The sequence below is a fragment of the Scomber japonicus genome, chromosome 18 (assembly GCF_027409825.1).
Source record: "Scomber japonicus isolate fScoJap1 chromosome 18, fScoJap1.pri, whole genome shotgun sequence".
Classification (NCBI taxonomy): Eukaryota; Metazoa; Chordata; class Actinopteri; order Scombriformes; family Scombridae; genus Scomber; species Scomber japonicus.
In genome coordinates this window covers 24,218,294-24,241,285 of record NC_070595.1, presented here as the reverse complement: position 1 = coordinate 24,241,285, position 22,992 = coordinate 24,218,294, and the positions used below count along the sequence as shown (strand labels likewise).

Sequence of the window (22,992 nt, the reverse complement as noted above, 5' to 3'; positions counted from 1 at the left end):
AATCTTCATTACACCATGTCACCAATAAACAGACAAACAGAATGCCACAGCCTCTGGTCTTCTTTGATCTTCAAAGGCTCCGAGAAAATCTATGAAAAATGAAAGCGGGTGGAGGCATGCCACAGCTAGTTTTGATTAACCATTACAAGATAGCCACATTAATCCTGTTTAAGTGCAACATCAAACACTCTCTCTTTCTGTGTTTCACTGCATCCTGCCTGATCCACAAATATGCTTTTTCTGGCATTTCCAAGCAACACAAACGGTTGCCAATATCACACAAAAATGCCATATGTAGTTTTTGCCATGTCTTCTCCAGTTAGATTATATAACATCTGACACATTGTAAGTGGTAGCATGTGTCATTAAACCTTTACATCTATGAGCAGGGCCCACAGTGATTGTGGGAGGGAAATTCATTGCTGGATATGTTTATCTTCCTGTCCATTTATGTCTGACATACTAAGTGCTCTTAACCATAAACTTAACCATCTGATCATGCATATACATATACACATATGCATGTGAATGTGTCAACAAGGTGGTCACACTCAAATTTGAATCTGATTTCAAAATTCACCACCTGCCTTACAACATCAGGCCGCTTGTCAGCTTCTGTATCCAGTATGCTTTTAACAGAGGGTGTGCATTGTGTAAATTCACATAACATATTGAAGAAAGTTTTTCATGAAAAATGATTTTCCCATGCAGGAACATCTCAATTCAAAAAGAGAGGACAAGGTACTGTATCTCAGTAATGGATTCTTTAAGCATTATTTCACCAGAAAAACATTTCACAAATTACTTGACAGAGTATTGCGCAAGTACAATAGATATTCAGCTAAGGAGGAGATTGCTGCAAGTGTACATGAAACATATGCTAAATGTTCTGATTTTGTACACTTCTTAATTTCTGTTTCACAACTCAGATGTCAGATGGTTGACTTTGAGATACAACAATATTGCTAGTGGTGGCTGGCAATAGTATGCTTTATAGTTCTTAATAGAACATCTGAGAGAGTTAGTGAGAATTGAGCAACTGTGTAAATGCCTTCAATTCAAGACACCATGATTTGGGTACCCAAGGAGATGCTGACAAGAACATTTACATGGTTAAATAATAGAATAAGAATAAGAATAAGAATAAAAGTTATTGAATGCTTCATATATTTATAAATGACAGAACAACACCAGTGGGAGTAATACGAGTGCTGTAAGTGGCACACACTGCCTCCGAGCAATCAGCCCTCCAAACACTCAGTATCAGTATTACTGTATGTGAAATCAATACTTTCTCTGTTTGTCCTTATCTGGTTCTTGTCAAGACCCTGAATAAAAATAATCAAAACAAGATCTACTCATCTTTGCTTTCTACTTTATCTCGAAGATGCTTCAATCTGCTGGGGTTAAGAGAGCTTTGGATACTAAAATGGTTGAGCAGCGGTTAATTTTTCTTGTCTTTAAAGTATAAGCAGTTAAATCCTCCCCTTGGCAGCAACAACAAGATATTCTCAACGGTGTGGTTGGATACAGATCAGTACCTTTTGTATGCAGTAGCTAAGGCTTAAGTAGCCAGGTTCCTTGAGGTCAGAGAATCACTGGGTGCACAGAATTATTAGTCGAGCGGGGATGTTGATCACTATCATGATCCATAAACATGCTTGGTCAAATTAAGATATGAAGCATAGTCTGAACACAAAAGCTGCCATGACGCAGAGTGAACTGAGATGACTCATGGGTTCAGGTGAGAACTCAGGTAAGAGAGTGCACCGGAGTTCAGTATTTGCATGTTTGTATGAGTTCATACAGATCCATGTGTGCATGTGTACGTGTATTATCTACATTGCCTATATATGTTTGCACCAGTTCACCTCTGCATCCATTCTCACATTACAGAACATCAGTTCCTCCAGGTTCATCCCTGGAGTCATGGACTCTGACACACCACACTCAGAGCAGCTTGGACCAATTATACATAATTAGCACGGTGCAGTCGCTAGGCTAACAGGCAGCCATTATTGACCCATTTTGTCATTTAGTAAGCACACTGTGTGCTATGGCTGTTAGTAATGGTTGTTAGAGGTCCAAGAGTTCCAGTTACACAGTGAAACACAGATAGTAGCACACAGCCTTGTGTTCCCTCACTTTGTCACATGGTCCAACAACTTACTGAAATTACCGCAAGCCACATTTAGCAAGAACATAAGAAGACATTTTATCAATGATTTACAATCCCTTCCACGTTTTCCCTAAATTTGATTTTATGTGAACATACCTTCATTGGTGTTTATCTTGAGTCGTCCTTGAATTTAGATGCAAAACAAGGGCAGAGAAGCAGACAGGGATGGCCTTGTATTCTTATCACTTAGCTCACTGCCACTCACTCTTATCTTCATCCTGCCTTAAATATCGTGCAAACCCTTAAAACAATATCATCATTAGACTAAACAACTAGTTCCTAGATTAATAGTCTCTAAGTTTACTGTTAAAACCCTCAAATTACACTGCAAAGTATCACTTATCAGTAAAATCAGGCATACAAAGGGACCTATGTCTCCAGGAAAAAAACAATTGAAAATGATCTTACAGGGTATTTAAGAGCATTCATAATGATTGAGACTTTCACCTGAATTCAGCCAAAGAGACAATTTTGTGGAAACAGTTGGTTATGTACATCTATGTATGTGACATCTAAGTGTTGTTTTGATTAGAAAAAATATATCAAGGATAATTTGATAGAGAGTAGAAGTGAAAATCAACATCAGAAATGTCAAAAATTCAATATCACTGGCATGGTGGCATTATGATGTTACATAGTCATGTGAACCAATCAGGATTTCAGCAAGATCTTAATTGACAAAAGCTGTGGGATTGTTTGTTTATGTTTCCAGCCCACTGTCATTTTTAAAAATGTAATCTTTATTTAATCAGGTAGCCTCATTAAGACTGATATTTCTTTTTCAAGAGAGACCTGAGAACAAGCAATATTCATAATCAGGCAAGCACACAACCAAAAAACAATCAACAAGGAATTAATAAGAACAGTTGAAAGAGTCATAAAAACATCAGATAATACAGGTTTAAAATCTTCAAAGGGAATGAAAGACTCCAGTGTGAGGTCAGTTTGCAGTTCCCTACATAATACCTGAAACCAGTTCTGCTAAGATTAGTGCATATGAGATCTCCTGTATTGTGTACTGTACAACATTTAAATGAGAGAAGAGATGAGAGTTAGTTTGGAAGCTTCAACAGTAAAGCTATAAAGAAAATAGCAATGATGGGAGGGTTTAGCTGCTGAATTGGACAACATGACAGTATGTAGTATCTCCATAATCAACTACAGACATTAAAGCCAACTATACAGTAATTTTACAGTTTGAAAAATACAACTAAATCTGATTTAACCACATCTATGCACTCCTGATGAAGTTGGTTAGCAGAATTCCTGAGGGTTTGTGAGTTTTCATGTCCTTTGAGCTTGTATTCTCATTGTGAATATCACTTCATAAATTTTATATTTATCAAATTATCACCCTGCTGCCCCCTCAGGTACCTGTCCACACACTCCCATTGTTTGGTTTAATCATCTTTCTGCACAGCTCTTCTTAGTTTAGTCATTAGTTCTTTCCTATGAATATATAACTGATCACCCCTCCTTGTTTGTTTCTTAATGTTATTCTGTTGCTGCAGCAGCTTTGCCCTTTCTGTTCCAGTACAGTATGCCACCTCACCATCCATTCACAGTGGATGGTGAGGTGGCATACTGTACTGGAACAGTTTCTTTTCACTTTAAAATGTGAAAAACATGGGCATATTTTAGACAACACACACACATAAAGGCATAATGTCTTCTAAAAATAGACATCCCAAAGGATTGACTGTTTCTCTAACTAACTGAAGGTAAATTGAGAATTTGAGGACTGTTAAAATAAAGTGGAGTGCAGGACCTGCAGACAGATTTACACTTCGTAGAAGACTTTGCAGATTTTTGTGAATGCAGTCTGCAAATTTCAATCCCAGCTACTATTTACTCTGTATTCTAAGAACCTTTTAGTTTAGGTCATTATGTATCTTTAACGCTGACCTTAATGGAAAATATGAGCTTTTCTATAAACCAACCTTTATGCAGGCAGTGCAACCAAAATGAATGAATATAAAATGATTTATTGAATGACATTTGGCAGGACACCATTTGGATGGGGAAGGACAGCATGGGATAAGGAAGCAGTATTGCCTCACCGGAGACCTTACACTGCTGGTGGTACAAACGGGGGTACAAAGGTGAGGAAACATGCTGTGAACAGCAGGAGACAAGCTTTTCTTGCTGTGGACTAATTAGCTGAATAGCAACCAAGAGCCAAGAGGAAGTCTTACTGCAAGCATATACACACCTACCCGCAACAGTCACTGTGATAATCTTATAATGCTGAAAATATTTCAACATGTAATGTTGATTCGGTTCTTGACAAAAAGAATAAAGGTTTAACCACTTAACGCACGCTGTTCCTCCTACGGGACGGGACGGATGTTAGGAGGTAGCCACAAGTTCTTCTGGATGTTTTAAACAGCAACCCTTAAACATATATATTCATGCCGTACATCGTTGGAAAGCTTAGATTGTCCTGATTCATTCAAGACCACTCACGACTTATATGGTTGCTCACAGCCGTAATAGTATTAGCGATTAGCTCGGCTAGCCCCTGAGCTAAGTAAGAAAAGCTATAATGCTACATACCTTCAAAGCCTTCCCTTTATCCACAACGATCATCTTATGACTCAGCACTTTCTGTACAGCTCGCCAAGTATCCATTCTTGTGAAATATGAAATCCGTTTCCATAAAACCGGAATACTTTCCTCAATATGTCAACATGTATTTAGTCCAACACGTAATGTAATAACACAAATAACAAACCATATACGGTCCGTTTACGTCATTTCCTGACCTGCGCGTCCATCTCAGAGTACACGTGACTAGATGTTTACGACCGTGAGCCTCTTCTGCTTCTGACGACACCACACACAAACCAATCGGTGTTTAGTTAGAGTGTTTCCTTTCCAATGATACCAGACACATCTCTGAGTCTCAAACTATGTGGGATCTGTGCTGCTCACAACTTGAGCATGTCGTTTAGGCTAACAGCATAAAAAACAGGGGCGTGTGTTAAGTGGTTAAAGCTAACTTTGGTTTTCCCAATTGAAATTGATCTCCAATAGTATGTTACCTACTTCATCTAAGATTTGACTCAGATTTGAAACATGCAGCACCAAGGGCGCTGGATTTATTTCAGCCAAAACATTTTTATATGTTGCACGTAGGCAGACAGCTGTAGACTAAAGGCTGATTTATGCTCAATGTTAAATATGTAAATGGATATAGATGGAGCCATTTGTCCATCCCTTATGTTCATTTTGTCTGTATTTATACACATTTTCTGAAAGCTTGCAGATACAAACAAATCAGAGCAGTACCACTGGAAAACATGGTGGTAGTGTAGCTAATAATTCAAGGGAAGGGAGACATGACAAAGATATTGATCGTCCATTTCTCTCACCAGTAATATTAGGGAAAAGAATTCTCCATCTACATGTTGCCATGTATGTAATGGACACACAGACCATTGCCACCTACAGGGCTTCCTCCACTTTGGCCTCTTTCTTAACAGGTACATTAATGACCTCTTCCATCGTGGTCATGTTTGTTGTCAGACACTTTGAACTCTGAACTGCCCTCTAGTGGATACCAAGGTATAGGACACATGGAAGTATGTGGGTTGTAATGGTTACATTTTTTTTAAATGGATGTATTTATTTATGTATGTAAAATGAGTATAAATTAAGCCTTATGCAGCCTACAGACGTGCTATTCATGTTTTTTAGGGGGAGCAAAGGGGTATGAGGTTTTAGGCTAATCCTCGACTTTATCTACTTGAAATAAAAATGTCTTGACAGCTGTGATGGAGCTCGGGAATCATCCATGAGGGTTGCCCTTATTACAAACAATTCCACTTTATAACTCATCTATGTGTGACATCTATGTGTAACAGCTGACCTTCATGTACAGTCATTGGTGTAGATGAGACAGACCACATAAGGTTAATTACCATCAGACCCTGACCGATCCAGTGTTAATTACTTACGGCTGCTGTACCACATGCTCTCAATTTAAAGACACTTATCGTCTTAACTGATGTGTAATGCTGCAGGTATTCAATAAAGTTAAAAGGAAGAATCTGACACAAAGCTGGCTGTGGCAGACCTGCATGAGTCACAATAATAGCTGTTTGCCTATTTTGAAGGATATTTCAGTAGATTATGCCATAGATGCAAAATACTAGAGAAGTGCAAAAAACAAAATACATGGATGTTGGTTTTATCATGGCCCATTGGCTCAACTATTACAAGCGACCAGTGTACAGCACACTAATGTGCTGCTATCAAGCTGCATGAAATATGAAAGGTCATATAATTTACAAGATTTTGCTACATGAATTGCTTCAAAGTATTGAAAGGTTCAATAATAAACATGAATGTTGGCCCTTCTTCTTGTGGTCTATATATATGAAAAATGCTCCCCACATATGAAGAAAGTGCAAAAGCCTCTGGAAATGCACTATTACCACCATTAGAGAGCCTTTGTAACCTTGCAGGATGAGTTTGTTGTGCCAATTAAATGAACACTGAAGCATACAGTATGTGGAAGTAGAATTAGGCGAGACAGTGTATTTTATCCATCAATTTTTTATTAGCTCACTAAGGTAAAAACCTCCTTAGGGGATTTACGAAATCAAGCTAATACACTGTGGATTGTTCAAGTTTAGGATTATCTATAGCTCAAGCTTCTCAATCAGTGTTCATGACTCAATATTTTTGAAGAATAGTGATTCAAAAAAGTAAGTAAATAATGGAGTGAAAACACCACGGGATCCATGAGGCACCTTCCTGTTTAGTCTAATCAAACTTTAAAAGAGGACATGAATTGTCTAACCAGATCAACATGGAGAAAGACATACACAGATCAGAGCTCGTTATGAAGGCTGATTCATGTGTCCAACTTGATGGCCACTGTACCGGTGTAGTGAGCATGCCTGTGCATGCAGTCTATGTAATTATTTGAAAAGAACGTGCATGTATCCCTTGTTAGCTGAACAGTAAGAATGTCCGTGCTGGCCACTGAGCGCTAACCCTCTCAGCAGTTGGTGGGATTGGTATCACACTGAGTCAGAACGAGTGTTGGTTACACAGCGAGGATGTAAACAAAAACAGAGAGAAAATGGGCAGTACAGGCCATCTGTGCAGTGTGTGTGTGCATATGATTTGCTGTAGCTCATCTTGTGTTATGAAATATTTCTTTGTTGATCTTAGTCACAGCACCTGGAGAGATGTTCCCTCTTGCAAGAATTGAAAGTGAAATCATTTCCCTGAGTTGCCATTGTGTATGAAATGCACTATGTAAATAAAACTGCCTTGCCTTAATGCTGTGTCATTTCTGAGTATTAAAGGCATTTTTTCAAATCAAGAGACATATTTGATAGATCTCAGACTTCTGGGGATTTTGAAAATAAGAAGAATAAGAAGACTAGGACAAATAAAGCTTATCCTGTAATTATTTTATACTGGCTAGTATACAAATTATGATGCAAAATAAAAGAATGGCACTTGCCCTGCCTCCAAGTATGTAGGACCTCCACAGATCACCTGCTTTCACTTGAAATCTGCAACCATTTTTGCAACTTATTCAAAGATTTTGTTTCTTTGTTAATTTTCATTTTATTAGCACATAAATACTGTAATCATAATTATTATCATTGTTAAATATTTCATCATGACCTATGTTGACCTATGCTTCATACTGTGTAGATGTAATGTGGGATACAGTAAGTGATGAGTAGGATTTAAGTAGGATTAATCACAACAAGGTGTGCATTAAACTATAAGGAAATGTGTGATGTAGCCTTCACACACAACCTTAGAGGGCCTGCCTTTAGCTAATTAAGCATTTTGGGTGTCACTTAGGCATCATTGCAGTCAGCACTTGAGAGCCACCTTTGGCTTTATGAAATTTAAATTTGTACAACTATATCTGTACTACTTTTTTACTAAGAATATTTGAGTCTTATTATCATTTAACTTCTTTATCTTAGATACTTCATACATCAGCTCAGTCACTGAGAGATGTAATATTTGTTGGAGGGAGGGCAGGGTGGCTGGTAGGGTAGAGTTTAAATGTTCACATAACTGCCTGGAGGGTGGTGCAACTGATGTTTTTAATATTTGATATTGTGTGTGTGTGTGTGTGTGTGTGTGTGTGTGTGTGTGTGTGTGTGTGTATGTGTGTGTGTGTGTGTGTGCGTGTGTGTTAGGTGGAATTAAGAATATCAATCCTCACCAAAGACTTGTTACCTTACTCTCTTTCCTTTCTTACCCCCTCCCTCTCTGTTTTGTCTCTGCGTGAAGCTATTAGGGTTACGTAAACAGTACTGCAAAGGGCAGCAGCTCATTGACGTCTAAGGTTAAGCATTTATAAGATCACTCAGTGGTGGTCACATTTACCAGTAAAGTAACACAGATTTGGAATTGACCATTACCTTTCATACAAGTCAGCAAAATGCCTCATGGAAACAGTAAATCAACTAAAGCCAATTTTCCAGGAGTTCTTTTCACTGAGCTCCTTTGTCTACAGACTCATAAGGAAACAAATGAGATTGTGTTATGTCTATGTAGTTCTGAATAAAAGGCCAAAGAACTACCTTAAAAACCAACAGGTACTGTGTATTGTATGTAGAGGCCTTATATGACCCTTATTTGTTTTCATCTCCCAGGCTATAACATTTTAAGGATTCTTATTTTTTCTGAATACTATAAATATAAATTGCATTTCTTTATAGGTATGAAACAAGAATATTCATACAGAATATTAAATGTTGTTCATAATTCATTTAAATGTTTGGACAATTTATAGTTTGACAAAGGGGAACACGGTTAATGAAATAATTGAATTTGTGACTTTGTGTAAACTTTGATGGGATAAATGTATCTGGATATTATACCTTACTGCCATAGTTATTATCTTGCCTGCCTTACATAATAAGATATTTGTAAAGATATATTATGTTTTAAAATATTTTTTTAAAGCCATTCCCTGAATTTGTTAGTGCTCAATGATGCCACCAAATCCCCACATATTCACCTGCCTGTCCTTCAGTTTGCTTCATTATGAGTTTTTATGGATCTGATTGATTCCAGCCAATATTGTGAGGTGAGATCAGATCTTCGGGTCACACAGTCAGTTGTTTTTGCCTGTATGTTGTCTTCTCTTTCATAGTTCATTAGGGAAATAATCACTTGGCCAGTGGAATACTTCTGAACTACAATTGATTTAATGTATATGAGGTTATTAATTAATGCCACAACTCACAAACACCAGTTGAACAAGAAGACAGAACAACCTGTATAGTCGTCATCTCTTAAAATGCTAAAATTGCATTGGTGTATCAAACATTAAAATATTCTGTTCTGTTTCCCAGCAGAGGGGGAAGGAATTATTGATGAACACTCACCAAAACAGGTCAGGCACAACAAATCCTAAAAACACAGATGTCGCCCTTCTTGTGCACGGCTGGCAAATAATTATACCGAGTGATGTTTTTTTCACATAACCTCATGTTCTATACGTCATGCAGAGGGTCTGACATCAGTTTGCATGCCACAGATAAAAGCAGAGTTGACAGATTGTTGGTTTATCAAAACATGCAGGTGGTCGGCAAACTAAAGCTGGACTGAAGCCAGAAATCTGATTGGCTCTGAAACCTGAAGCCTTTGTATTGGAAACCACAGGCTCATGCTTCATTCAACACTATCCTTGCAAGATGGCCCAGCCTGACACGCAACAGCCCTGAGTCTCACGCCATCTAAACAACACAGTATGACCCTTCCTTACCCTCAATACACAAGATCAGAAGGCCTCTCCTGCATCCAGAAGACAAAATTCATCAAGATTAACCTCTCCACTGTGGCAGATTTGATCTCACTGAATTAAACTGAACATTGCACTGATTATGTAGAAAGAAGCCTGATTGTTTGCACAAATTCTTGGTTGTTATGGATGAGGTATCTGGCCCTTTAACCCCATCCAACCTGGTAAAGTTGCTGGGGCATCTACACAATTACGTTTCTCAAACACATATCATTTATTGGAGTTTTGTGGAAATCATTCTCAAAGAGCAGAGACTGTGTCATACTGTACTACCTAGTCTAGTGTTCTTACCAAGGAATAACACATACTGCACAGTAAATGTACTTTAACCAAAAAGCCCTTAGGGAGTACAAAAATTCTAAATTTAAAAATAGTACAAACACATTGGAGGAAACTGAATTTGAGTTCTTATCACTTATGTCAGCTTTTACGGCACGTTTGACGTAACCGACGTAATCTGGCACTCACACCTGTGCTAAATCAAGAGAAGTCTAAGTATAGTGTTTGCTACTACACCTGGCAGAACAGAGATGTGCATATTTTGTGGCTAAAAATTCAAAATTCTCATTCATATCTGGATGTGCATTACAGTTCACACAGTGACAGACAGGACTGTCACTCGGGGATTTCAAAGAATTCCAATATCCTTTCTAGGGTTTTTGTGTGCTAACCCTAACCCTAACCCCAACCCCAACCCATGCAGTGTTTCAGAATCATAATCACCTAGTTGTGGTTATTTCAATTGGTAATACCTGTGAACCACATGGAGTTAATTTATGTCACCAAATTTAATTGGAACTGCACAAATGTGTTCAAAACGTATCTAAAATGTTACCTATAATTATAAAAACAACAATATTTAAGATTTTAAAGTGTCTTCATATGTGTTGTGTATGACATTTTGTAAACCCTTCCAGAAGAAAATGCTTTGCACAAAAAAAGAAAATGGAGCAACAGTTATTAAGGTATAAGTGAATAAATTTGGGGGATATTTTAGGGAAAATGACATTCTTTGCTCTCTCACAGTCACATGTCCAGTTCATAGTTATTAATAGTTAATGTGGAAAACAAGTCAACTCTACAGTGTGTCATGGTCTTGGAGAAAGGGCATACCACATAACAACTTACTTACACATGCACACATGCACATATACTCTTACCAACTGTTAATTAGACTTCTCACTAACTGCTGATGTGTCAAACATATTATGCATATGTGCGTCACCTTCACAAGGAGGGTGATGACACGATGCGTAAAATGTCACTGTTCTGTCTCCGATCGAATTTCTAGCATATGCACTTTTAAAGCAACTACGTCACTGGTATCTATGAAATCATGTCAGAATCAGCCAGTGTGTTTTTCTGCTGTTTTTCATACTTCAGCCATGCAATGTTTCATCCAGAAAACCAAAAATGAGGGAAAAACCGCAAACACAAAAAACATCATAAAAAATCTCTGAAGCTTCTCTCACCAAAAAGACATTCAGTCATTTCTCTCAGACTGCATTTACACAGTCTGCTGCAGTAGTGTCATCAACCTTTACAATATTTTCATTGACAAAAATAAAGAAACAACCTTTTTACAGTGTCATCTTTTTATAAACTGGATTGGTTCCTAGACAATAAAACGTGGGTGTTTTGGTGTGCCTATACAGAAACCTAAAACCAAATCTAAGATGCAAGTTTTTTTTGGCCCTGGGTCAATCTCTGGTTTAATAAAAAAAACAGTTTTGTTTTCACATCAGCTGTGAAGCGCTATGTTCTCACAGGCGGCAGCAACTCATTTTTTTCCAGGCTTTTGTGTCCTCTTCACTAATTGATGAAGGCAAACATGGCTGAGAAGGAAATTAGTCTAATGTGTATGATTGGCCATAGCCTGAGTGGACTGCAGCTGGTGTGTTTACTCTGCTTGAGGGCCACGTTGCCAGGACAGTGCATGTGTTGAGGTCCAGCTATGTAACAGAACAGGCTGGGACACAAACACAGTTAAAGACATGAATGGAGAAGCACACAGACATTGTGTATGGATATTGTGTCTATGAGACGCATTATATTGTGCCTGCCCTGCGTGTGTGTTTTCTTGGACTGACCCTGTATATTTGCCCCTGAGGTTCAAGATAACTGACAGAGAAAATGTTGATGTTTTTCTTCCTCTGACCAAAAAAAAAAAAAAAAAGTCTTTGCTGGATAAGATCTTACCATGACCTATTATATGTGAGTTGTTATCTAAAAATGGAATAATGTGTTAAATTTCTAAAAAAACAAACCTCTCCAGGCACATAGGTATAACGTTAAATACTGTCACTACTTAATGCATGCAACATCCTCAATTACCTCATAACAATAATAAAAAGTACTTTTGATTAATTGATTAATCTTGATCACAATGATCTGAAATACACAGACCTATGGGAGGAGACGTTCCCTTATGGCCGAGGACATTTATGTTTTTGTGCAGGCAGTGTTATAGCAGTGCATTGTAGGACAAACCATTCTGCACGTGTCTTTTTATACACATCGCTGGGAACACACTGGCTTAATTACTGACCAATAGTCAAGGGTGTAGTGGTGGTCCACTCCACCCTGGTTACACAAACCCATCGCCCAAGCCTTGAACAGCCAGGCTTAAGTATACCTATCTGATTTCATCCCTGATGCCCTACAGAGGTCTAAAAAAGGTCATCAGTGTTGGCAAGTTTTAAGTTTCAACAGAAATCACAGTAAATAAATACTAAGACATAGGACTAAGTTTTTTTCAGAGTTGTTGTTGATATCGTGCAATATATAGATATAATACTTTACCTTAATCCAATGATGATACAAGTTAAAATCAGGGATTGTGACACACTGATAAATGAGAGCCAACTGCTGAATTATCTCAACTCTCTAAAACAATAGGATACTGTTTTTTGATATAATAGCTTTTCAATGTTTGTTGCCTTTGTACTATCTCTCTTCATTTACCTGTTTTCACCTGTAAAAACTTGTTGATTATTCACCTGTAAAAAGAATACACTTTCTACGTATATACATGTTCAATTTTGCTGTGAGACTGGGTTGGTACACATTACTTTCTCCTTCTGGAGTCCTCTTCTTCCTCTCCACATATTTCCAGGTGATAAATTAAAGGTGACAAGTGGTTAAGGTGGCAAAGTGGATGAGTCTTGTTTGAGTCACAAACAGCAGGTTCTATCTTTAGACAGTGTGTAGATTACTTCGATTAACACATTTGCGAAAGTCAATACAAATTGGATTGGACAGCATCAGGCAGCAGTTACAGCCAGCTGTTCTCCAGTAGTGCTTCGTTTTTATTGATTGTGACGTTCGGACATTATTACTTGCATTTATGATGATCTGACAGTAATATGTGGACTGACCTGGCAGAGATGAAGATCTTAAATAAATAAAGCCATTAAATGCATTAAAAATCTTATTGAACTCTAAAATTAACTTCAGTTTTCCTGTGGACTGTGCCATAAGGTTGGAGTGACAATGAATAACTGCAATGATAAGGAATATGCACATAATATATCAATTAAATCTGAATAGGCTGACACATAAAGTCAAGCATGCAGTAAAGCATGTATCTAGAATACTTGATATGAGGACTGTAAGAGCCAAAAACACATTGTGGCCCCTTTGTGCGTGTGTGAACCGCCACCGTTCTCCTAACCTCATATCCCAGAAGCTTTTTCCTCTGGGAGCGACTGTTTACTGATGTTTGAAAAAAAACCGAAAAGAAGGTAATGTGACTATACCTATAGGCTACTTCTTCAGTGACAATCCCCCCAAGAACAAGTTAGTGCACGGTTCTGTCCTTTTAATACTGTTCGGTTTGATGTAACGCACAAAATACCTCAGTCGTGCGCACACTGTCAAATTTCAAATGACATTATCGCCATTTCATAGGCAGTTGATTGTGGTAATTACGCATGGAAATATGATGGTAAAAATTAAGAATTATATTGAAAACAAGTCCATATTTCCCCGTTTACTGTTGGTGAGGGGTGAACAGAGCTGACGCACAAAACCAGCCATAGTAACATTATAATTTCGGGGCAGTCTGCTCCAACTCCCCAAGCTGGAAGGTGATGCATGACGCATGGGGGAGGCGCGGCAAACTTCCCCCATAAATACCCCAGCCGTCTCCATTCTGGCTTCAGAGACAGAACTGAGGTTAGACCCCTCACATCACAGGAAGGATTTAAATCCCATCTCTTGCTACACACAGCACCACTCAATATCAGGTGCAACTGCTGCAAGCATGATTAAGAAAATGTCACCGCCAGAGAATGAATTCGACATACCGGCCAAGAACTGCTACAGGATGGTGATTCTGGGCTCCACTAAAGTTGGGAAGACAGCCATCATTTCTCGGTTTCTGAACGAGAGGTTTGATGACCAGTACACACCCACCATTGAGGACTTTCATAGGAAATTCTACAGCATCAAGGGAGACGTTTACCAGCTGGACATTTTGGACACATCTGGGAACCATCCCTTCCCTGCAATGAGGAGACTCTCAATTCTTACCGGTGAGTTGAGCTTTGAAACCACTTATTTCTACAACACGCAGAGTTTACTGGCAACTGCTGAAATATTAGAAGTACTTGGCATCTAACGTGTCTATCCTTTTGTTTTTCCAGGTGATGTGTTCATCTTGGTATTCAGCTTAGACAACAGAGACTCCTTCGAGGAGGTGCAGCGCCTGAAACGCCAGATATTTGAGACCAAGTCCTGCCTGCGAAACAAAACCAAGGAGAACGTGAACGTCCCGCTGGTCATCTGTGGCAACAAGTGCGACAATGACTTTTACCGTGAAGTACAGGAGGACGAGATCGAGCAGCTGGTTGGTGGAGAGGAGCACTGTGCGTACTTTGAAATCTCAGCAAAGAAGAACACCAACGTAGACCAAATGTTTCAGACTCTCTTTACTATGGCCAAGCTGCCAAACGAAATGAGCCCCGACCGTCACTGCAAAGTTTCGCTGCAGTACTGTGAGGTTCTGCACAGAAAGTCCTTCAGAAACAAGAAGTGCAAGGACAGGAACGCGTATGGGATTGTTGCGCCGTTTGCGCGGAGACCGAGCGTGCACAGTGACTTGATGTACATAAAGGAGAAAGCTGTGGGAGGCAGTCAAACGAAAGAGAAAGGCTGCATCATATGCTGACCATTTTTTTGACCAGTTTGCAAAGACTTTCTGTGAGACTTTCCAGAGCTGAAGCGATGGCCAGTCATTCTGCATACACTGTAGACTTCAGTGCCTCAAGCGACATAGGTTGAGATCCAACAGGCTGGTGGCTCGCAGCTCATACGCCTCCCCCTGTAGATGCTCTGAAAATGTTGTAAAATCTGCTACTAAAGCTTGCCAAAATGGCACTTTAGAAAAATATGTTTACATTTTGATTTTTTCCAAAATTGGTGGAACTTGAATGTATGTTGCATTATGAACAAATATGAACCTGAATGTGTATTTATTATGTTTACTGTATATGTCATGTCAACTTTTGCATAAAGACAGAATAAAAATACTTGTTACTTTCATAATCTGTCTCCCTCTTCTCTTTCCTCTTAGAGATCCCTTCCAATCGTGCTTTTAAGACACATACATATCCTGATTGGAATAATAAATTGTGTCTAATATGATTTTCCCAACAAATTTTTTTTACCTTGTTAAAAATCCTTTAAACGAATTATTCACCTTCTCCCTCATTAAAAAAAAAAAAAATCAAAATTCTAAGAATATATACATTAATTTCAAAAGTTTCACTTCTGTAGATAACTGACACCAAACTTGCTATGTCATGAATCATGATTGTAGGTACATCCCTTAAACTGAGGGCGACCAAGGAGAAACTTCCCAAACTCCAGCATAAAAACATGTGAAATGTGAAACAAGCTTTCTAGTGTCAAACATTGCACATATATCAGTCTGCACAGTGAAGATCAAACATCCAATTAGTTAATAAGAAAAACTTTTTTGTGTTTTAAATACTACACATCACATTGTGCATCTGTCACTCTTCTAATAAAGCCCTCCCTTTGTCCAGTATGCTGAAATAGAGTAGATTTCATTATGTTGGTTGTCCAGCAGTCCACACGCAGATAAACGAGAATATTGCATGTTAGAATTGCAACATATGAAGGCTCCTCAGAGTCCCTCAAACATCCCACACACACTGTATGTCCATAGTTTTAGCAAAACACCCTTCAGACTGAGTTGAAAATATTGTATCAGTCTTCTACTGACAGCACTGAGCGTGTTTGCATTTCTTCCACTGAATCAACACATATCTTTTTTCAGTCTATAGTAACAAAAATAATGAGTACAAATGGAGGTTGTGTCTTACGTGGATTGACGATTTTCACTAATGACAAAGACCAATTGCCTCAGTCATTTTTATTACTGCACATTTTATTACAAAATATAAAGCTGAGAAATCTAAGTGAAACATTGGAAAAACACACTGCAGTTGCCACAAATAATACATAACAAGATATACAACAGAATCAAAAATAAGAACATATCTGGCATTCGAAAAGACCTTCCAATGCAGTGGAGGAAATCAAATAACTCTTGTTTTTAATGTCCATTTTCTTGAGTCCCACATTTATCTGCTCCACAGCTGAGGGTGTAAACAAAAGTCCCTACTGCACCTTGGGTGTCTCTAAACTCCCTGCAGCCAGTGCAGTAATTTAGCCTGCAGTTTCACGATGCTTTTGGCACGTCAAACATACACAGGCTCTTGTATTTTTGCAGCAACTGGTTCTTGGTGCGGACCTGCTCCCGAAGCGTGGCCAGCTGCTGCTGCTGCTCCGACGGACTGCTATCTACCCCGGGCATGTTGGAGATCTGCTCCCGAGCCTCCTGGATCTTCACTTTCAGCTTGGCCAGTTCTTGGTGGACATCCTGGCTGTCCTTGTCCATGCTATAAAAAAGGTAAAGACAAAGATCAGTTTATAATATGCTATTCGTACATGTTGCTATTAAGGAGATTTAGCATTTCCTTTCCAGTTAAGTTAGTCAAACTTAGCTGCAATAGCTAATGTTAGCTGAAGCTAACAAAAAGATTAGCATTTCCAACTGTTCACGACAGGAAAGGCGAGTAACAGCTCTGCGAATGCACATGAAACATACATGAATCTGTCAGTACTCTCACCATTTGATAATGTCATGGACTAAAGGCAGCAGAGAGCAATCATCGCCCTCTTTCTCCAGCTTTGGTTGAGCCACCGCCATCACGCTCCCTGCTTCGAGGCGCAGACAGTTGACGTCACGCATGATTAGATGACGTCACACCGCCACAATTAATACACAGGCCAAATAGTATTGATTGTTGATCATTATACCCTCACTTCTTATTACTTTGGGAAAATGTATTGTTTGGATTAACTTGATGTGGCATAATCTCTGTTTCTAATTTCTGTTTCTTTTTTTTCTTACATTACAAACTTTAGTCCCCCTGGCATGCTGGTGAGACATATCTTGTATACACAGGTGCTGTAAACGTGTGGTATTTAAAATAAATGACAAATAAACAAAATAGTTCAATGAATTTTGGGCTACACTGAAAACATGATTAATCACTTCCTAAATAGTCAAGTAGGATTACTTCTCCATTTTGTACAAGAATATGTAAACTTTAAATGGCACTGCTTAAATAGGCTTCATTAGCGTTAAGTTCTCATAAGAAACATTTGGGGAACTACAATATGACAGCATGTCAACATTGCTGTTTCAAAGTCTGTTGAATTGAATTCCATGATCACACTTTGTTCTATGCCTAAGTAAATATTTTGGAAAATAAAGCAGGTAAAATATGATAAAACACCGTAGCCTTGTCTTTTTTATTACTGGCTGAGAGATCAGAAAAATACTAAAGAAACTGAAGTGCTGGATTCTTTAATTTCTTTTGATTTTAATTTATTTTAATTTAATGTAAAACTGTGCCAAAATATGGTGATCCCAGGAAGATCTCAGAATCTTGCTGAGGATTTTATCCTTTGACCAACTTATCACATTCACAAATCATATATTACCCATCACAGGACACCAGAGGAAATATTTAAACTCTGACCCATTACGTCATAAAGGGGCAATCATAACTTCTTTTCCAGTTAAAGAAGTTATAGTCATCGTGTGATTAATCTAAGACTGGTCCCAAGTGGACTCCCCTTTAAATGGAACCCATGATAGCCCATATTTCCCACAAAATATAGGCCACAGACAATCTGTTAATACACAGAGCAAGCAAACCTGACCTGTGATGGCTAGGAGTAAATACTTCACATCCCACTACCTAGCAACCTTTAACATCTTTTTCTAAATTCAACCTATGTCTACAATTATACCCCAGCATGTCATATGCATGTTAAGTGAATGTGTGGCAACCTGTGCAAACAATAATGTGCGTGATAGACACAAGTATGGTCTAATGGACTCATAATATATGCCTATTCTATAGCAATAAAGAGTTGCATTCAGGTCATGCTTTTCTAGTTGGATAGTCCTCGTCCTTGCACACATGACTGCTTCATTTGAAATTAGATTAATAGGTTAAAAGGAGAAAGCATATAATCAGCTGTAAGCAGTACTGCTTCTTTTATACCATCTACCACATATTCTGAGCAAGAGACTACTTTTTGTCAAATGCACCTGCACTCATGTGGTAGCATATCCCTCCTTGCAATGGGTAACAGCATAATGCAAATAGCAACAGGTAAGCGTGACTTACATAGAGCAATACTGTGGCTCAGCAAATACAGTACAAACCCATTCTCCCCCACACCCCCCTTCATTGACCCATATTTCTGTGCTATCAGGTCTCAGTCACCCACCTCATTAGTTTGGCAACTTGACCTATTTTGCAGTAGGCTTACTTGATATTTGACCACTGATACATTTGAGTGAGTTAATATTGGTAATAACCAGTGTAGTGTTTATTCAGTAGATTATCATCTCCCTACAAATGGAGGTCTGATGTAGACACCCATGTTGAACAGCATTGCTGATTATGTATTGTGTTCATGATGTACAGCAGTTGATTTATCTGCAAAGAATCAGAGGTTTATTTTATTGTACAAGCACAAAGCACACATCAGGTTTGTTTTATGCTTGTCTGTTGATGTAGCTGTCAGAAAGTCTTTTTTCTCATAAGGGGAATTGATTTTATTTCATAATCTTCTGAATTGGGTGGTAGTACATTATCAGTACAGTATATTTTCATAGCTATATATTCTTATCATAAGATATATTCAATGATTGGTCCTCTCTGCTTCCTTTCACACCTGGTAAATACTGTAGGGACAATTCTCATTCTCCCGTGAAGACCTAATTAAGTCTAGCTTTAGTGATCAACTTCACAGTTAGGTGTAAGGCTTATTGAACATTTTGAGTTGTAGTGTTGGTGATCTTTCCAGACATTAAAACAATCATTCAGTACTCCTAATTTCTAGAATGACTTTGAGCATCACTGTTGAAACATACAGAGTTAGCTGATGTGACCCAGATTTGATTTTGTAGGGCAATATGTAGGCCAAGTGGTTTCCATTTGGATTATTGGGGAAGGTTCTGACACCTTACATTTCATTAAGTTCTTCAAAGTGAGTCATTTCATGACCTAACAATATCATCACACACAAATATATCCTTCTGTCTGTTTTACTGTGCATTGTCCCCTCGACCCTTATTGAAAAGCCAGCAACCAATTCAAAATAACTTGTTTTTTAATTTACATTCAGTCAATGCACATCCTCACACTCCCTGCTCTTCTGTAGACAACAACAGGTAGAAGATGGGAGAAATAAATGCTTTCTTTTATAGGGTTGACTTCAGTTTTTATGTTTCCCATTATGCTCTGTGAGATAGACAGTTTTTATCCTCCCCAATTTTTCTTTTATATTGAAGTACCAGTTAATGCATTTTGAATCTACTGGTACTGTATATCTCCATCTGTACAGTGTCATGATGAGCCATTCACAAACTGTGCAAAATAGACTGGTATGTGCTATTTCCAGTCACTGTCTGAATTGGCTCTTTGGTTCTTTGGAAGCATTCAAGTTCTTAAGAACCTTCTCTGTTTCATATGATATTCTGCAGAAAAGAAGTAGAATCAGTGAGAAAGGCCATCCCGGCTCCTATGTAACTGAAATTCCTGTGTATGAAGTCCAGAGGAGAAACACTAGCGTGTGTCTGGAAAGGATCACATCTGCAGTTCAGGCAAAACTTGTGTTTTATCACTGACAAGGGACATCTGCATGAACTTTAGGTCTGGGTGACTTCAGGCCACTTTTAGGCCAAGTCCACACGTACCAAAACAATCTTTTCCCCCTCCGTTTTCAACCTTTCCACAGTACTCCCCAAGTGGCTTGCCCTACCCCACCCTGCCTCTGTGATGACGTAAAAGGGCCGCTGACAGCTTGTAAAAGATGTGACACCTCCCAGGCTAGCTTCTCTGGCAGAGAGCTGGCAGGATGCAGATGTCCTGCCTGCTGATCTGTGGTCTAATCTTAGCATGCTTCTCTATATGACAGATAATCTAACACAGAGTCAGTCATTGAGGCTGATCATCATTAAATCTGATTTTCCTACAGAGCAAACCTTTTTTGTTAGGCCTGCTAAATACAAAGCACACATTAAGGTCAGTTATCATAAGATTGCCTGAGACTAGAAATGTTTTCTCATCATGTGAGTCTTGATTCCTGAGAAGCTCCTTAGAAAAAAAAACAGCTTTCAACTTTATAAAAAATAACAAGAAAGTAGTTTGTCAGCTGCTGATCATGATTCATTCCAAAGTTGCATTTAATTGAATCAACAATGCTTCTCAGTCAAGCATATTAAGGGTCATTCAGTCACGAAATCCTCTGTGTGGGAAAAATGAGTTTAAGAGTCACCACAGGGTCCACTGAACTATATGAACTCCTCTGCAGTGTACTTGACCTGCACTATGCACGGTCAGTGACTAACATCTGCTTCCTTCCATCCATCTTTTCCCATCCTTTTGGACAGCTGATGGACACAGAAAGGAATAAAGTCATGCAAAACTAAATGATTGAGTGTTTGTCATTTTACTCAGAAGTGGCTGCTATTACTAGACTATTACGATAGAACAAGCTCCTATTTGTCAGTGTCTGTTTTGGGCACTCAGATTTCCTAGAAAGCCAAAGCCCTCTTCCATGGAGACTTGTTAATCTCCTGGTTTTTAACAGGCCTCTTTCGTACCATAATTACGTTACAGCTGGTGTTATTGCTGCAAAGAAGTCGTGCAAAGGAGTCAAGCTTTGAACAAACAGTAAAGTTGCTGCCTGTTCAAATCAATCAGTTAGGCACTGCAGGCAAAAGGCTGCAACTGTTTGCAGAATTAGCACTTAATTTGTTGTGTGAGTGTGCATCCTTTTGTGTTATAAAATAAAAATAAAAATTTCGCTCCAGATCAGGTACACTGATATTATTGTTGAAAGCTAAAAGCTCTGATTCACAATAATAAAGCTCTGATGGTTATGCAAAAGTGGAAATAATGAATCATTTGTCATTTACATTTTTATGCATGGTTTTCTTTTTATGCATACATTCTGACATTTCCTGCAAAAATGGAAAATAAGTTCTATCATTTTGAGATTTCCTTTACTTAATCATTGAATGTTGATTAATACCCAACTGTGAGGTGGCTCCATGGAAATAGACAAAATGTGAACGTGCTGTTCCCTTGCTGAGAGGATCTTGTTTGTGAGATATCCACCAATATGCTGAGGGCCTTTCCTTAAAACCTCTCCAATTGTATCTGACAAGAACAACTTTTAACTCCATTTAGCCCAACAGCATAATCTGAGACACATTCATTTTTCTAAGACGGGAGCTGACTGAACCTTAAACTCAGAGACACGTTGACATGTTGTGCCAGTCTCTCTGCAATGCATAGATAAGTGACAAATACTAAAGCTTAAAACTAACTAAAATTATTGGTCTCTTGGTTTTATGGACTTTGGTTTTTAATCTATGATAAAGAATAATATCATATACTCCTGTCTTAATAATGATTTTATTTTTGCTTTTGTGTTAATACCAAGCACTAATAACAGTGCAAACAACCCAAGCACATTCCATGCTAGAAGCAGAATGGAAAAGATTGTAAAAACAAGTAGTGGAAGTGTACAAGCGTATAAAGACCTCTCAAAAAAGCATACAAATATTATAGGACATAAATTAAAATAATTGTGTATTAATAATAAGGTTAGTGGTAATAATAATCAATGTTCAAATACCTTTATACAGGGCTAAAAGTAATGAAAAGGTTCCAACCTGTGAGCTACACTCAACCGTTGACACAAAGACCTGCACTGCCCCCATGTGGGATATTAAGGAAAGTAACATTTTTAATTTATCCCATAAATATGGTGAAATAGTTTGGGTTTTTTTTAAAACCCAAAATTAGGGCTGCAAATCATGCTAACAGGTCCAGTTAGCTGGAAGGCAACTTTTTGTTCACATGTAACAGTGGTTATGGTGGTTATGAAGGTTGTGTTATAATGGAGTGGGGCTACACCTGAAAGAAAAATCAGGTCAGCTCCTTGTTGTCAGGTATGTGGGTTATCCTCTTCTCAAGTGCAACGACCCCCACTCCTTTCCCACCACTACCCATGGATGATGAGGATGAGGATTTCCCCCAGGACACTGTAACATATATTTCAGATTGTTACCACTAGTTCAAACCCACCTGAAAGGCAAGTCTGGCCAATATAAAACTAGCATTTAACATCCCTACCTGAATATATAGTCAATCATTTTTAAAGACAGTGTAACATTATGGTTGTGTGCACACGGTTGGCATTAGAGTGAAATGTTTATAGTTACTGTATCTGCTGCATTTAATAAAACATGAATAAACCATCAAAAATCATGTAAGTTAGTACAAAGTAGTCACTGAACTGAATGGATGTAAATTCTACTAAAGTGGCAACTCAGTTTGGTATCATTTTAAACTGTCGACATGACCCGTTGGCATCCAGTGGAAAATGTTCT

The 22,992-nt window shown here is 38.4% G+C and overlaps 2 protein-coding genes across 2 annotated transcripts; one reads left to right on the top strand and one right to left on the bottom strand.

Moving 5' to 3' along the window:
- Positions 1 to 14,165: 14,165 nt before the first annotated feature.
- Positions 14,166 to 15,258, top strand: LOC128379005 (dexamethasone-induced Ras-related protein 1-like). The gene is made up of 2 exons (XM_053338607.1): positions 14,166 to 14,509; positions 14,621 to 15,258. The coding sequence occupies exons 1-2, from the start codon at positions 14,239 to 14,241 to the stop codon at positions 15,142 to 15,144; spliced, it is 795 nt and encodes a 264-aa protein (XP_053194582.1). The 5' UTR covers positions 14,166 to 14,238; the 3' UTR covers positions 15,145 to 15,258.
- Positions 15,259 to 16,385: 1,127 nt separating this feature from the next.
- Positions 16,386 to 17,231, bottom strand: med9 (mediator complex subunit 9). Its single transcript, XM_053338618.1, has 2 exons — positions 17,135 to 17,231; positions 16,386 to 16,903 (listed from the first exon to the last, which is right to left on the bottom strand). The coding sequence occupies exons 1-2, from the start codon at positions 17,212 to 17,214 to the stop codon at positions 16,684 to 16,686; spliced, it is 300 nt and encodes a 99-aa protein (XP_053194593.1). The 5' UTR covers positions 17,215 to 17,231; the 3' UTR covers positions 16,386 to 16,683.
- Positions 17,232 to 22,992: the final 5,761 nt, after the last annotated feature.